A 17,661-nucleotide genomic window follows, 5' to 3' on the forward strand; every position below is an offset into this window, starting at 1 on the left:
AATATAGAAGTGCCCAGAGCAAAAGCTGAACAAGCTGTCCTTGAAGGTCAAAGACAGCCTGGCAGCCAGGGGCACACGACTGTTAAGAAAGAGCAATCTTTCCAACTAACAAAGTATCCAAACGAAACCAACAAAGGCCCAGGCGCCTCTGAGGCAGGCGTCTCCTGTTCTCCTTGCTTGGCTTGGGCTGGGCTGGACACAGATTCCCCCCTTCCTGGCTCCAGCTCAGACTCTGTGAAGTGAAGTCACCAGGGAGCACAACAGTGTAACCTGCTGCCTTCTTTTTAAAATTCTGCTTAGCTCCAGACCCACTGGGTGCAAAGATGTCTGTTCAATCCTCCTGACACGCCCATGAAGCCAGCCTGGTGCCTACCTCACAAGAGAGTAACCTGAGGTCAAGAGCAGCTGAATGGGCCAGGCCAGCCATGCCAAGCCTTGGAAGCACCAAGCAGGAGAGGGTGGCAGGGGAGCCTGCATAGTGGAACCCGGAGGCCTATACCAGGGTCTGTGATTCAAAGGACACAGGATTATTTTTGTAATGTCTTTGGTGATTCAGAATCATCCCCATAGCTGCTTACCCATGACTTTGGCTAGGTACACGCCAGGGGTCCAACGACAGCCGTTCCATCAGAGGGCCACTCTCTGGGTTGCATTTGGGGAAAAGACATCACATAAGACCTGGAAGCCTACATCCTGCTCCACTGAGGTCTGATTTGGGAGGAAGGGACTTCACAGGGCTGAAGGCTACTCCCGGAAGGCTGTTCTAGAGCCTGTAGTCAGCAGGGCCATGGAGTAGGACACCGGCCTGCTCGGTCCAAAGTGGAGCATCCACTGTATCTCCAGGGCAAGCTGATGATGCATCAGCATTTCACAGCATCATCAGATGCCAGCTTCATTTCTGGGCATCTATGCTCACTTCTCAGTGCCTCTCAATCTCCAGTGCCCCCTGCCACCCCTGGTTCACAGGGTCACAGCTGGTGGCTACTTCTGAGCTTTCTTGTCGTTCATGGACACAGGCCCCTTGGACCTGCGATCTCTCTGTCTCCTCCACTTCCACACTTCCCTGTGGCTCTGTCTCTGGAGAATCCACTGGGATTTCCTCCCCAGGCTGGCAGGCCTTCAGCCCTCACTGCACAGGGGGGAGGCACCCGTGCATGAGGTCTGCATGCTAGAGAGTCACTGCCGTCTGTCTGTCAATCATCCCAGACAGGGAAAGCCTTGGAAGGAATCAAGTGAGATTCATCACAGCCTTGAGGCCCTGGCTCAAAGCCTGCCATGATGGACTAGGAATTGAGATGAGGCCGAAGAAGCCTCCTGTGTGCCTCCAGCAGGGGTGTGGAGAAGTTCCCAGGTGTGGAAGGTGACTTTACATTAAGTAGACTCAGATGCCGATCCCTGAAGAGCTACAGAGGGACCTTAAACACATGTCCCCAAGGGAAAGCAACCAACGAGGAAATGCGGCAGCCCATGTTTTCCACTATGGCTTTCTGGGAAAGGCAAACCCGGTGACAGTTGGTGAGTGGCTGCCGGGTGAGGCGGTGCATGCCTCTAGTGCAAGCACTTGAGGCCCAAGCAGACAGATCTCTGTGAGTTCAAGGCCAATCGGGTCTGCATAGTCAGTTTAGGGTTGGGAGAGGGGAATGAACTGGGAAACCCTAGCAGCACTCTGATTTCACTGGGATGGTGAACGCATGTCACTGTATCTGTCCAAACCCACAGAACCCAGGACACTAGTGTGGACCCTGATCCAGTCGTGTTACTGATAGAGACTTGTTGATGACGTATATCAATGCTGTCCCAGCAGTCCTAGTGCATTTATTACAGCAATGTGGAATGTGACAAGAGGGGAAAAGCCATGCTGGGAACTCTGCCCTTTCTGTCAATCAAAAGGAATTGCTCCACCCAAGACCTAAACACAAGTGTGCAGGATCGTTGCTCTATAATTTCTAGATGGGCTCTAATAGGTGGTTATCAACCTCTTACTGTGATAATAACTGAAATCGTCAACTCAAGTGGTAGGGATCAGTCACAGCACCGGGCTGTGACTACTTACAGTTAAGCCCTGTGACAATAAAGCCCCAACACCAGGGAGCCTTGGCAGAGTAAAGAAAACAGGTTGTGGGGCCCTTTATCTCCATCTGTGGGGACAACACCTATAGGAATCCACTGCAATCCCCACCTCTTGTCCCTTCGACTGCACTCCTGCTGGGCACTGCATGACACTGGAGAAATGGCCAAGCTCTCAAAGCTTCTGTTTATACACACCTGCAAGGTGGGGTTAGTCTGGGGAGTTCTGAGGGCCCACTGAGGTAGAGAAAGGCCCAGCTCCATCTTTGTCTAAAAACCAGTGGTCCCTGGACTCCAGGGGCCAGAAGCCCAGGTGGTTACATTTTCTATTTTTTCAGAGTAGAAAGAAGTAGGAGTGGGCAGGGGAGGTGGGGTCAGCCCAAGCTAGGGTTCTTATTGGCCATCACATTCTAGCGGCCAAGGCAGCTCTGGAGAATCTCCCAGCTTGTAGGTTGCATGAACAGCTGGTTTGGGATTCCTGAATCTTCTATGTTCTAAAGATATGACATCCAGAGCATCCTGTGGCTCTGGTTCACCCACAGAGAGTACGGTGGTGTCTAAGTCTGTCTCTCCCTTTCGGATGGTCCTGTGACAGTGAGCTTGGAGGAGGCTGTGGGTTGAAGGCAGACACAGCAGCACGACAGGAAGGCCATTAAAGGTGACATGAGATGGAGGCTTTGGGGATTTTGGTGGTACCTTCTGGGACAGAAGCAAGCACATTTTCCATGCTGGTCTGGGTCACCACATGGTCCTCTACTGGCCTGTCTGTGTCCCATTTCTGCCATTATACCCGTGCCCTTCCAGGAGCATATGATGTCAACTAGTGAGTGTCCCAGGGTCTCAGGAAAGACACTGAAGGACTCTGAAGGAGCCCTGAACACAGCCAAAGCTGTGGGCAAAGCCAAAGGCAGCTGGCAGAAGACAGCCTACTCTGTGTTGCAGGACATGGGCAACAGGTTGTCATTGTGTGTGGATGCTCAGGGACGGGGTTGGAAGAGTGCAGGGTCTCCAGTGATTGAAGCAGATCCTCCAGGGTGTGGGCAGTGGAGAAAACCCTAAGTGTGTGGAATCATGAGTGAGTGTGTGCTGTTAACACAGGCACAGCCATGACAGGTACCAAAACCTCAGCCTCAGAGGAAAGTGGCAAAAGCCCTCCAAGTGAAAGAGTTGATAGGGTGGGCAGAAAATGTCCACCATAGCTGTCTCTCCCCCAGATGCCCTACAGAGACTACTCCTATCAACATCCGCTAAACCCCATCTCCTTGATTCAACTGTATACCACACACCCTGCCTCTTTGTTCATCTGTGTAATAAACCTGCCTCCCTATGTATCTGTATATAATAATTCTGCCTCCTTACTTATCTGTACATGATAACCTTGTCTCCTTGTTGCCTCCTTGTTCATCTGTATGGAATAACTCCACCTCTCTGCTCAACTCTAAATAGTAAACACACGGAGCTCCTGGGGTGCTAAGGGTTCTCTATGAGAAAGCCCAGCCCACCCAAACCCAGCATTTCTGTCTTTGTATGTGTTTTTCTTCTCTTCATTCCTTCGTTGTCCCCAGTCAAGTCAAGTCACTGGTTCTACACTGGGGACATCTGTGGCTGAATGTGTCCCTAAGACATGGGTGAGCATACACAAGACCAACCTAGGTGTTGCTTCATTGCAAAGAGCTTTTCATTCCCCAAAAGGCCTAAGTTGCTGAAATTCATACCCTGTGGCTTCCTTGCCCCAAAGAAACAATTCAGAGCAATCAGGAGATCTCCAATAACTGTCTGTCAGCCGAGCAAAGCTGAGCTCCACGTCAATGCCCAGAGCCCACAGGGCAGCACCATCCACTGTCCACAGCAGCCACACTCAAGCCAGCCCCTCCCCCCCAGCAGACCCTCCCACAGAACCCTCACACACCATGGGGTCACTCACAAATGATTCCAGCTACCCACTGACTCCACCAACTCAGCCCCACCCAGCAGCCCCAGCAGCACTTCCCTCCTGCCCATACCCAGATCTCAGACTCTAACCTCCAGGACTTGTGGGACAGCACACCAATGTTTCCTATGTCACCCTGTCTGTGGCCCCTGGCGGCAGAGCCACAGGAACCTTGCACACCCCCTGAGGGATGCACAGTGCTGGCACAGCAGAGCCGAAAGCGCCCTTGTGATCCGCCCATGGTCACGCATTATGGGAAATATCCGTATGAGCATGGTGGCTACATGGGGCTGGCACATAGTGAGGGCTGGTGAGGAGGAAATGATGGGGATGGTTTCTTCCAGAGGCAAGATCTGGGAAGGAAAAACAGCCAAGAACCAGCCGTAGACTCTTCATCTGGTCATGGCTTCCAGTGAACACCAGCTGAGGCTGCCTGAAAGCTCCTGACTCCTGAACCCTCAAGCAGCTGATCAAACGGTCGGCCACCCATATCTCTACAGGATGGCATTTCATTGCCAGAAGACTCTGAGTTTTGAGAGCCCAGGGTAACTGCTCTTACAGTAGCGCCCAGTAGATCAGGGCTATGTGGGCATCTGCCCCCACCCAGATCACCGGTGTCCAAGCCATGCAGAAGGTCTGTGGTGGCTTCCGCCCCAGTGTGTGTCCCCATGTCACATCACCTTGTGCTTCAGCAGCAGCAGATGCCCACAGATGCTCCTCAAACCTAATAGGAAACAGGAAGTCCATCTGGAGCAGTCAATCGTATCCTAACAGCTGGGTCTAATATTGGCTCATTCCACCACAAACTAGCTCAGAGCCACACACACAAGGTACAGCCAGACGTCTGATTAAACCAGTTCTCCATTTCCCCAGATGTCCTAGAGTGGGACCTGCCAACAGGCCTCTGTTAGATGGGTGACTAGGAGACAAGATCCGTCCTGGTGGGAGCACTAGACCAGATGTGAGCCTTCACGTAGTCCAAATGGCCCAGGAACCTTTGGCTTTGAGGCCAACACGAAGCAGTAGGGTCACGAGGGGCCCAACTCGGGACACACCCAAATCGGTAGCACTAGAATCATCAGCTCAGGGCTGGAAAGGAAGCTCAGTTTGTTGAGTGCTTACCTAGTATACATGAAGTCCTGGGTTCGACCCCCAGCACTGCATAAATTGGGAGTGGTAGCTTACACCTGTAATCCTAGCACTCAGGGGGATCAGGAGCTCTAGGTCATTTCTGATACCCAGCAAGTTCAAGGCCAGCCTGAACAAACACAATGGATTTGAGCAAACAGCTCATCACCAATGCAGGCTGTCTGGGGTCATCGGATGACACCAGAGTTCCAAATGAGCCTGCTGGGTGTGTACACACAGTTAGCACTCAGCTCGGCTTGCCACCAACTAGTGTAAAGAGGCATTGTTACCTGTTGGTCATTTAAGGGATATAAGGCTCAGAAGGCCTCTATAACCTAGCAAGGATATGCAGCATGAGACAGGCAGGGCAGGGGTGGGCTTTGGTGTCTCCCTGAAGGAGCTGGTTCCGTCCCTCAGGCTCCCTCCCTTTGACCTCTTGTCTCTTCTAATGCCCTCCTCAGCAGGTCTAAGGAAGACTACTGTTGGGAAGGCATTTCCTGATCAACTAATTAAAGCTGAGATCGGAACTGCTGACTGGGAACCTGGAAAGCTGACCCCATCCTGGGGCTGAGGCTCTGATAGGCCAGAAGCAGGCTTCCGGGCAAGTCGTTCGTGCCAGAGCACAAGGATGATAAAGGTTGGCTAGGGTGCACCAACAACCCATTACGGCCTGCCAGCCTGCTGTGACCAGTCTTGGCCAGGCCAGTTTCCGGAGATATAGCGATAAAAATACCTTGTAATTACATGAGAAGCTCATTATTGTTAGAGACCCAAAGAGCAGCAAGGACTAAGGGACATGACCTCCCCTGTGCCTTTTGCTGTTGGTGGCTATTCTAGTTCTAGGTGTCATAGTGAGGTGGCATACATAGTATGTCCTCTCCTGATGTAGAGGCCCCTTCTGCCCTGGGAGGCCCTGTCTTCACAGCCTGCAGATCTCTGAGGAAGGGCTTTATTCAGCTCTAACTGCTTCAGGGCATGGTCTCTTCTCTACTGGGTCCTAAACTCCGCCTTCACCTCCAACCCTGGGGACCCCCAGTCCCGATCTTCAACATCTTAATGGAGATGAGATATTACCCCATCTAGACTGGCCTGTCCCTGGTTGGTGATGCTGAGTACATTTTGATGTCTTCCTTGGAGACTCAGGTCCCTCCGCCCAACTGTTCTGGCTGTCATCTGTGACAGTTTTGAGCAGTACCGAATCACACCCTTACCGGCGGGTCCCATCCTCACCATCCTCACCATCACTCCTTCACAGGGCTCTTTGCAGCACAAATGGTTTTAGCGCTGAGAAAAACCTGATTTCTCCGGTTTTTCTTTCTCTGGGTTTTCTTCCATAGATTATGTTCTTGGAGTCATTTCTAAGAAACGGTTGCCCAATCCAAGATAATGAATATTTATCCAGTTTTTTTATCTGGCCTTTTACATTTCAGCTCTTTCTATAACTTCCCATAAATAGAATGGCATCCACCCTGCCGCTGTCTGCCTTAGCAGATGCCAGCTTGCCATAGTCTTCTCTTGGCTTCTTCCTCTGAGGAGCAGCGGTGTGGGTCGCAGTTGCGGGATACGGTGCCGTGCTTTCTGCTCTTTGCCATGGGAGAACTGAATGCAGCGGAGAACTGAATGCGTCGGCTCCCACAGAGGAGACAGCCATTTAGGAAGTGGATGGTCCCCTGCCCCAGGTTCCACAGTATCTTTACAATAGCAGGAAGTAGGGGCTAAGGGTCCAGCCATCAACCCCATTACAGCCAGCCCTGAGGCCTTCAGTAAGCCCTCCTTCCTTGGGCCATCTGGTGTGGTAGCCATTGCCCTTCCTTTTGGGCAATATTTTGCAATATTATACAAATGGTTTTATGCCAACTTGGCACAAGCTAGAGTCATCTAAAAGGAGGGAACCTTATTTGAGAAAATCTCTCTATATTATCTGGCTGTAGGACATCTTCTTAATTAGTGATTGATGGGGGAGGGCCCAGTCCATTGTGAGTGATGCCATCCTTAGGCAGGGGTCCTGAGTTCTATAAAAGAGAAGTCTGAGCAAGACATGAGGAGCAAGCCAGTAAGCAGTGTCCCTCCATGACCTTGCACAGCTCCTGCCTCCAAGAGCTGTTTGAGTTCCTGTCCTGGCTTTCTTCCATGATGAATAGCTAGATGAAAGTGTAAACCAAATAAACCCTTTCCTCCCCAAGTTGCTTTTTGGTTCTAGTGTTTCACCACAGGACTGACCAAAGACAAATACCAAGTGTGTGTTGTTTGTGCCAATATCCAGGGAGCAAGGATGTGGGCTATGGTCCTTGCTGCTGGAAAGACCCTGCAGATCAGGCAGGAAAACCAGAGAGGGACACCTGGATTACACTCCCTAGGGACCTGTTAGGCTCTGTACCTCTCATGAGGGGTCGGGGGAGAATTGTGAGTGGAGACAGAAGCCTGGCCAGAGCTGGCTACCCGGAAGGCTGTACAGCTCCAGGCCATCTCAGTCCTCTATGCCGGTCCAACGGTTTCCCATCATCCCCTCTCTCTGAGCCCCCAGACCTGTCTCTTCTCACCATGCTTACCCTTCAGGGCCTTCTACCACACAGCCCTCTAGACTCAATGCTTTTATCTCAGAGGCATGCTATGCCCCACTCCCCATGCCCATACCAAAAGAAGGGACAGTCCTATTACATTCCTTAGTGGCTGGTTTCCTTGACAGAACTGTCCATCCAGTGGGGCATGTATATAGGATGGTCACTGGGGCCCTGACCCTTCCTCCCATATGCTAAGTACCCCTTCACCAGCTGTGACCATCACAAAGGCTTCCAGACATTGTTCAGAGTCCCCTGGGAAACAGCAGGACCCTTTTGGTAACCACCGTTTTAAAGAAATGAGCAAATGAGGGAGGACAGAAGTGAGGGGAGGAAGAAGCCCATGGTCCAGCAATGCCATTCTAAACACAGGGCAGAGAGGCGCTACAGTCCAGTCTTGCTGGCCTTCCTTTTTGTGAGTCTCCGTTTCTTCATCTATAATATGGGGTCACCCACCTCACCCCACACACTGTTAGTACCCAAAGCCTGTATATGGTAGGCACCTATAAGTGCTGGCTTTCACCATAACTATAAGACACCAAGCTGGATAGCACTATCTTCACTCGAGCTCCACCCTCCAAGTTCATCCATGGGTCTCAAAGATTTTTTCCTTCTAGCCAGAATCTGAGTCCTCCTCCCCGGCTGGCTGGTGTGAACACAAAGCTATTCTGAGCTTTACCTGTCCCTCCTCCAGGCAGCCCCATGGAGTGGCCTCTTCCTGAAGTGCCAGTAGCTCTCCTTCCAAGGCTGGGCCTAGCACCGCAGAGGCTTCAGGTGGCAGCTGGAGGAGTGGAGTCATGGCCTCTGTGGCTGACCCATCTCCCAGGGACAAGCCAGAGGGTCACATGGCAGTTACCACCCCTGAGGCCAAGGCAGGGCAGGGCCAAGCCCTTCCTGGAACACTGAAATAGCATCCTGTCACTGCTGCTCCAGAGATGCACCTGTTTTCCAGCATCCGGAAAGGGACCTCTGACAAGGCACTGGCAGGGTGGGGCAGCTGCTAGTCCTCAGGTTTGTGCCAGAGGCAGTGAGCTTACAACCCCTCGGGGTTCCCTGTAGTAGTCTGCACCAGTGTTCCTGGCTGCCCTCAGAGCACCACCAAGGGCTGTACATGGATGGTTATAGCCCTGCTTTCCTGAGCTGTTAAACTGTTGAGAGATAGGGGGTGCCAAGTGGAAAGACAGATGCCGTAGGCATGGTGAGGCTGGCCTCCAGCGCCCTGTATGCAGGGGATGCCAAGTGCTAAGAGTAACACTTTGGGCATGGTGAAGCCAGTGCCCTGTGGGCAGGTTATCCCAGGGATGCTACAGGGCAAACTAGGCCCACCCATCCTCTACACATGCCCGGTGCTCACTGAAAGAGGGAGGACCGAGGATCACTGCATCTAGTGTTCACTTTTTTTTTTTTTTCTTCCGGAGCTGGGGACTGAACCCAGGGCCTTGCGCTTGCTAGGCAAGCGCTCTACCACTGAGCTAAATCCCCAACCCCTAGTGTTCACTTTCTATACTCAGCATCTCTTCCTAGCATAGGAATAGCTGCCAGTGGCTGGCGGACCTCAGGGACAGAAACAGGGCCACAGAGACGGAAGGGAGGCAGAAGTTGTCATGAGTCACCTTCCTGTGGAGCCTGGATCCTAGGGTATCAGTGCTGCCCATATCTGGGGGTGGAGATGAGCCCCCGAAAGAGAAGGAGGAAAGGAGAGAGAAATCGCCAGCTTTAGAGCTGAGTCCTGGTTGTAGGCGGAGTTATGTGTCTACACCCTGCCCCATGCACCTTGGAGGGAAATGGGGGGCAGTGGGCTAGCATCTCTCTGGAACATGGATCCTAGCTCTAGCTTCCTGGGAGATTCCCTAGCTCCAGCTTTCTGAACAGGACACAGATAGAATGGTATAGACCCAAGAGTAACTTTAAGTCACTTCTGTGCTGAAGCACTTTGTCCCCATTAGGCTCTCTGCTCACCAGTGGGGTGATGGGGCCCCAGGAGTTGACAGCATCTGCCTCCACAGGCCTCCCTCTCAGCTGTATTACAAAGTCTACCTGTCCAACTCAGTGTGACTGTGCGAGAGAAGCCCCGCCTCTAGATCCAGGCTAAGACCTAGTTGGTTTAAGCTAATGTGTAATCTGCATATTCCTTCCCAAAGGATGTTTGGCTGAGGGATAAGGGATCTTGGCCCAGCTTGGGGAAAGAGTACTTCCCCTACACCAGGTCTTCCAGAATGTGTCCTGCTTTCTTCCTGAGGATTTGGGATAAGGATATGAGGGGAAGTGCTGAGCCACTCTTCCTATCCTAGATAGACCCTTCCATGCTGACATAGAAGGTCTCAGAGAAACTACAGTCCTAAAACCTCTGAGCTCTGGGGATGACATAAGGGGCCAGAGCCTCTCATACCATGTCCACTGTCACTGCCCAGTGGCTTCCGAGCTGATCACAAACAGCACCCCGACACACAGGGGTATTTACCTGTGGTGGGTAGAGTCTTAGTTAGACACCTTGACCAAGGCAACACTTATAAAGGACAATATTTAATTGGAGCTGGCTTATAGGTTCAGAGGTTCAGTCCATTATCATCATGGCAAAAAGCACGGTGCAGGCAGACATAGTGCTAGAGAAGGAGCTGAGAGTTCTACATCTTGATCTGAAGGCAGCAGAGGGAGACTGTGTACCATACAGAGTGTAGCTTGAGCATAGGAGACTTCAAAGCCCGCCCCCACAGTGACACACTTCCTCTGGCAAGGCCACACCTACTCCAACAAAGCCACACCTCCTAATCGTGCTACTCCCTGTGGGCCAAGCATTCAAAAGCGTGAGTCAATGAGGGCTATTTTTATTTAAACCCCCACAGGTGGAGTTCACCCCTCTAGAATCCACAGATTCTCACTATTAGGAGCGCTTTCCTGTCCCACAACTCGGTGCAGGCAAATTCATGTGGTTGGCTTGGACCAATGGCTGTTCATGGGCAGAAGTAACCATGTAACCCATTCCTATTCCAAGCCTGAGCCAGCAGTCCTGGCTATGCCTGCTTCCTTTATGCTTCTGCTAATGTGGCAGGACACATGTGGTAGCCGTGGGCCTAGGAGAGAGGAGAGAAAAGGAACAGAGGCCCCACCACAGCCAGCAAGGACAGCTCATCTCCAGCCCACTGCAGACCTTCATCAAGTGATAAGAATTCATTGTTGGGGCTGGAGAAATGGCTCAGTTAAGTTCTCAGTACTGGCTGCTCTTACAGTTTACCTGGGTCGGGTTCCCAGATAGATGGTAGCTCAAAACCATCCGTAACTCTAGCTTCAGGGGACCCAGCACCCTCTTCTGCCCTCTGTGGACACAAGGCATATACATGGTGTATATACATACACGCGGGCAAAACACTCATACACATAAAGTAAATAAATAAGTCTTTTCTAAAACAGAATTTACTGTCGATGAATGTCTACGACCTTGGGCTGTTCTCCTGTGGATGCATTAGTGCCCTGGGTCACTAGGGACAAATCGTTGTAGACTAGGTACTTAGAGACTATGTAGACTAGAACAACAGATCCAGGGACCAGAGTCCAAGTGAGGGGTCACCAGGAAGTGCAGACACGGGCAGGGCTAGACTTCTCTGGAGACTAAGGAGAGTTTTCATCCTTGCTCCTCCTCCTGCTGTGACTGAGACTCCCCATCTCTGCCTCTGGGTTGCTTCTCCTGCCCTGTGGAGCTGTCTATAATCTCCCTCTACATGCTCCCCTTTCTTGTAAAAATGTCTGTGACAGCACAGGGCGGGGTTGGGGGGGTCAATCTCATGATCCTGCGCCATCTCCTCTCTCAGCATTCTTAACATAATCCCGCCTGCAATACTCCTGTTTTCCAGCTAAGGTGACGACGGTTGTGGGTGGAAGGCTGGGTTGGTTGGTTTGGTTTTACTGTTGTTTTTTTGTTTTTGTTTTTGTTTTTTTTGTTTGGTTGGTTTTCGTTGTTGTTTTCTCAACCTCCCATACTTGGCGATGATTTGGTTAAAGTACGTGCCAGGCCTCTTCAGAGCAGCTCTCCCCCGCCTGTCCTTACTGTGAGGGAGGCACTCTGCCACTTCCTATTCAGTTCAACTCCTTATGTAAAGCACCGCTACTGCGACCCACTAAACTGATTTCACACCAGAGACAGGTCGCCACCTGCAGTGCGGAACATCCTATCCCAGCCCCCACAGCTGTCCTGGCGGGGAGCGGGCAGGCTAAAAAAGCAAGATTTAAAGGGAAGAGGTGAGCTGTTTACATACACCCAAAATAGAGCCTCCACACCACCCCACCCCACCCAGACACTTCACCTACTCTCTGTTCTCTCCCTCATGCCAGCTCCCAAGGCTGCCGCCTGCACCTGAGAAGCACATAGGTGCCAGTTCAGACCCACGGGAGACTGGATGTTTCTGGGAGAGAGGCATTTGCCGGTGGAAGCAAAGGTTTGTATGTCAGGGTGCAGCTCATCTAAGCCCTCTCTCTACTGAACTCTACTGATGGATTGGGAAGTGTCCCACCCTGGGGAGCCCTTATTCTCACTGTCATGTTGTCCCCTACAGCCTGACACCCCAGTGTCCTGATTCCCACTGATCACAGATAAATCAGTGGTTGAGATTACAGCTGAGCATCCATGATCCAAGATGCCCAGGACCACAGATGTTTCCGGGTTTCTAACTTCCGAAAGCACTCAGGCTTCCCGAAGTCCTTCTGAGCTCAGAATGTATGTGTGTTTGTATATGCATAATGAGATCTCTGGATATTTGCATATGCATAATGTGGGGTTGCCAGGGACCCTGGCCTAAAGCTCAGACTCATTAACCTCAGGTCTTTCTTCTGTAGTCTGAATGTAACTTGACATCATATTTTAAATAATTCTGTGCATGGAAATGAAGATTCGCGCTGCGGAATTTTCCATTTGTGACACAGTGCTGTCGCACTGCGAGTTCAGTGTTCGGAGCATTTTAAATTTTATATTTTCAGCTGAGGGATTCTCTAACTAGACTAACATCTTCCCTTTTGAACAAGCATACTCAGGTGCTAGAAACAGGTTATGACATGCCAGAGATTTTCAGTGTGACTTTAAAGTAAACAAGACATCCACGCCTCTTCAAGGACAAGCAAACTCAGGCTTGGAGGAGCAGGAGACCTTGCCTAGAGAATGTTAGTCCTAAGTGCTGGATCCCCAGCTCAGCTGCCTGCCGGATGCCTCCCTGGGAGACCCACACACTCTTGTCACAGCCAGGAAACAGCTCACTGCTGTCTTCTCAGTCACCATAGCAAACTTTGTCCTCACCCAGATGCCTTTAGTTCTCTTACCCAGCACCTGTGACCTGGACCCAAAGACCTTTCCTTAGGGCTTGTCTGTCCATCTGTAAAACGGGGATGTGGCCCACCTAGGCTGCAGGAGGCTGAGGAGAAGGTGTGCTGGGACAGAGCTGGCCCTCAGGACAGCCTTTCCCTGCCAGTGCCTGACAATATCCAGGCCAGCTGGCACAAAATCCCATGAATAACAGGCATTGATTCTCCCACAGTCACAGAGAGCAGAGGCCCCATGTCGATGAACGCCAGGACCACATTTCCCCTGTGACCCAGGGAGGACCCCAGCTCCTTCCTGCCTTGTTAGTCACAGGCCATCAGGCTGTCATTGGTCTGTGGCTGTACCACCCCCATGGCCTCCTGGCTCTGTCTACCATCTGCCTTCCCTCTTCTAAGGACAACAGTCAGACTAGATGGGGGACCCTATTCCAGTCCAGCTTCATGAACTCATATTGACTAGATATCTGCAGCAGGCTAAGGCTGGAAACTGGGGGTGTCTCTGCAGCGTGGCCCTCCCTCCCAACAGCCTTCTTCCTACTTTCATCAAGGTGACCATCAGGGTTGGATCAACTAGAGCCAGATATCAGTATCCATATCACTCTCTCCTCACATCTTCCAGGGCATCTCATCCTCTCTGCTACCACTGACCTCAATCCCTGCCCTTCTTGCCTGGGACTCCCTGTACAGACGGCCATCTTATAGGAGGTTCATGAGTCCTCTCAGATGAAGAGGAAACCCCTCAGCTCTGCAATTTGAAACAGCTCAGCATAAGCTATAAGCCTTCCTCAGTCCCACCCCTTTGCCTGTCCCCATGTTCCTTTGTTGTGTTCACTCTGGAGGCTGGTCCACCTGTGCTTACCTACACATCAACCCATGGGACAGTGCACCACACAAGTCCCCTGAGAATAATGCCCAGAGCCCCTAAGGAATCAATAGCTCTTGGCCTCAGTGGTACAACCTTGACAATGGACAGCAGAGCTCCTAGGACAGATGTTGTTCTTATACAGAATACTATTGCTCTCAGCACCTTGGGAGGGGCTATGGAGCTGGGCTTAGTGCCACCAGCAAGGTATGCATGGTCTCATCCTACATATCACTCGCAGGTTAGCAACCTGCCAGGCCGACTCTGGTCAGTATAGTATGGAGAGGGTTGGACGTGAGCTCCCAGCTGCTTGAAGGCTCAGGGCAGAGGATATCTCTAGGGGATGAAGACAGTCAAACTAACCTTTAAATGATAACAAGAAGGTAAAGAAGGCAAGAGTTGGTCCCTATAGAAGGGATGGAAGGGTCCTGAGACACAGAGGTAGGAGGAGCCAGGGCAAGTCTTGAATAAAGGACAGAAGGATCTCTGGTGTTGGCATCAGGAACCAGCTTTACGGTTGGTTGCAGATCGCCTCCGATCCAGCGATGATGATGTCACCCATAGGCGACAGGGACTTGCGCATCTGTTGCCATGGCAATCGTCATACATTCCCAGCATCCATTTGGTTTATCTCCCACCTTTACCTGCGAGTGGTTACGTCATAGCCTAAATAAAAGGCAGACCCTTCCTGACCTTCACCCCTTCTTCTTCTCTCTCTTTTCCCCCTTTGTCTCTGTCACCCCTTCTTGTCCCCTTCCCCCACAATAAACCTCTCTCATGTGGAACTGCATTGGCCTGGTGTGGTCTGTCTGGACGCTAACCACAATTCTATCACAACATCAGGTCCATAGGTTGTCAAGGTAATCGAGTGAATAATAGATCTGAAGGGCTGGAGTCTTCACTCCCCGCTTCTGAGGCCCGCTCCCTACCACGCCCTGCCTGACTCCAACAACAGCTCACTTCAGGCAGGAAGCCGCTGCCCTGAACCCTCAGCACACACCCTTCCCAGCTCCAAGAGCCAGACTAAAACCAGAAGTGACTCCTCTCCCTGGGTGACAAGATGCAGTCCACTCGGCAGCTGCCATGACAACGCATGCCACACTCCAGCCATCTCCTGAATCAACAAGGAAATGACAAGCAACTGGAAGGAAGGCAAACAAGGAGTGGATATGGAATCCAAAGGCACAGGTAAGGGGCACTGAGGAGCCCAGGGCTGGGACAACGACATACTCAACTCCCATCAGACTGGTGTCCTGCCTGGCTAGGGCATGCATGGCTAAAACCCCTGAAGGCCACTGGCTGCTACGTATGAAATACAATTAAGCAAACTACAAATAGGATCAGGTACTACCAGAGCCCTGGCATCCAGCTCAGAGGCCAGTGCCCAAGAGGCCACTCCTGAACCCTTGGTGTGGAACAAGGACCCTTGTTCCCTTTTCTGTGTGGGTATGCACTGGACTGCTCTTGGGGAGGGTGGTTTGGCAGAAGGCATTCTTGTATAGCCACCCTACCTACAGGAATGTCCTTCCCCTTCTGTCTCCAGGTGCGTGCTGAGCCATTTGAAGGAAATGTCATGGTAGCAGGGTGCATACGGTGTGTTTACCTGAAGCCTGTGGTGCTCAGTCAATGCAAGCCTATAGACTCAGACCAACCAGTGCAGGACATGAGAAGCAAACAGGTCTGGACTCTTCCAGCACATCAGTGACATGAAACAAAAGCAAAAGGACGGGAGGTGGAGAAGGTTCTAGAATAAAGGACAGATGAAGGAGAACTACGACAGCCAGTCATGATGTGAGCCTAGCCAGGGTCTCCAGGGAAAAGAGGAAAACCAACCTAAGGACATCCATGAATGCCCTCCCCTGTGATGGAAGCTCGATCCCCAGTTAAGAGTACCAAGGTGGTGGGAGATTCATGAGGTGGGGCCCACAGGAAACGGGTAGGTCACAGGGACTCCACCCTGGAAAGGATTGATGTGTGCCTCATAGGATGGGCTGACTGGGCCCTGGGACATGGATGAGTTATCAGGAGCAAAGGTTGCTATGACACCAGGCCATCCCGAGTGGCCAGATGTTAATGCATTTAACCAGCTTTAAGCTTCCTTTCTGCTTCACCACCATGATGCCACGCAACTGGGGCCCTCACAGGTGCCAGCAAATGCCTCTCGGACTTTCCTGCTGAGGGCACCGTGAGCCAAATAGGTTGCCTTTCTGTTCAGAACAGGGAAGAGCAAACTGTAACAATACATCAGCAGCCAGTGTGCCCAATGAGCCGGTTACAGGGTGTTTGCCATAATTTATTTTTTTTACAATTTCTCTGTGTGCTTCAAATCTTTTGCCAAAAATACGTATTTGTCAAAGCTAGGAGAAAGTTGATGGAGCAGAAGCTTGTTCTGTCAGCAATAAGATGGGGCCCTATTTGCTTGCTTGCCCACAGGCTGATGTGGAGAGGTAGACATGTTCAGTGGAACGGCACCCACGGTCGACCCCAAGGACATTAGGCTAAGTCACCAAAGAACACGGATGGTGTGGTTCCACTCCTGAGGGCCCCAGTGGGAAGAACTCATGCTGAGAGGAAGGAGAATGGTGAGGGTCAGGCCAAGGTGGGAAAGAGTGGGCTAGTCCCAAGAGGACCACTTCAGTTGGTTTTTACATGAGGTCTCACTATGAGGTCTAACTATGTAGACCAGACTAGCCTGCAACTCACAGATATCCACCTGAGTGCTGGGATTAAAGGCATGTATGACGGCCTCCATTATATAGGATGGAGAGTTCTGGAGGTGGAAGGTTATGCTTATATTGACAGTGCATTCAGTGCCCCTGAGCCACAATCCTAAAATGGCTCAGTAGGTGACGCTGTGCTGTATCTATAATTCCATGATTAAAAAACAAACATACATAAAACCATCTGCAGCCACTTTGTACCTGGGGTAGTGAAGCACACATACAGTGGATAGGGCACTACAGGGATAACTAGAGAGATGCAACATGCTACCCTGAGGTCTGTGGGTCAGCAACCCATCATCTCCCAGAGTCCCTGGGCTTCCAGACAATATGGTGGCTATGGACTCTGACAACAACGTCCACTGTCCAAGACATGAAGGGGCCAGGGGCAAGACATGCAGGATATGGCACAAGGCACTTGCTCCCAAACCACTGAGCCACACCATATAGCACCAAGCAGCATGGCCATGGGCCCAACTTGACTCTCAGGAGCCAGCAGCTGGTTTTCTAACTCAGGCCTCAGCCACTGGGGCTGCAGAGTGCTCATATGTCTCCCGGGGTCTGCCATGCTGAGGCTGACTATCACAGGCTGAACATCTCGAGACCTGTCCCCAAGGTGACTGTTAGGTGGAAGGCTTTGAGTAGTGAGAGGTAGGAATGCCCTTACGAAAGAAAGCTAGAGAACTTGGCAAGAGGGTACCAGCCAGGAACCTAGCATGGGCCCTCATCAGACAGAGTCTGTCTGGGCCTTGGAGCTCTAGCTTCTGGGTGGAGAGAATCCATGATGGGTCTCCAGGCCCTCCTGAAGCCTGGTACTGCTGTCCCCAGATGTCTGCACACTTGACCCATGTGCAGCCATGAAGTTTCCATAGGGTAGTGAAGCCCCACCATGTCTCAGAAGCTGGAGGATCAGAACATCCACAGCTGGCGGAGGCATCCCCTTTCCAGGAGTGCCTGATTAAATGGATAGACAGAGAGGATTTGAGGCAGACTCTGGACAGACAGACAGATAGTATTGTGTCAGCCGAGACAGAAGAGCAAAGGGCAGCCAACAGCTGAGCGCTCCCTACCCTGCTCCAACACCCTCCCAGA

General features: G+C 51.6%; 1 protein-coding gene across 52 annotated transcripts in view; it reads right to left on the bottom strand.

Moving 5' to 3' along the window:
• Ablim2 (actin binding LIM protein family, member 2) overlaps positions 1-17,661 on the bottom strand; it is a 124,967-nt gene that overhangs the window by 88,988 nt on the left and 18,318 nt on the right. For 16 of the 52 annotated variants that reach the window (XR_015636724.1, XR_015636721.1, XR_015636729.1 and 13 more), the window contains exon 1: positions 8,363-8,489. Coding sequence is in view for 14 of the 17 variants with exons in the window: in XM_087583853.1 (XP_087439979.1) it covers positions 8,363-8,387 (25 nt within the window). In the remaining 3 variants the exon portion in view is untranslated. 52 annotated transcript variants of the gene reach the window in all.

The sequence above is a fragment of the Rattus norvegicus genome, chromosome 14 (assembly GCF_021556685.1).
Source record: "Rattus norvegicus strain SHRSP/BbbUtx chromosome 14, alternate assembly SHRSP_T2T, whole genome shotgun sequence".
In the NCBI taxonomy this organism is placed as follows: Eukaryota; Metazoa; Chordata; class Mammalia; order Rodentia; family Muridae; genus Rattus; species Rattus norvegicus.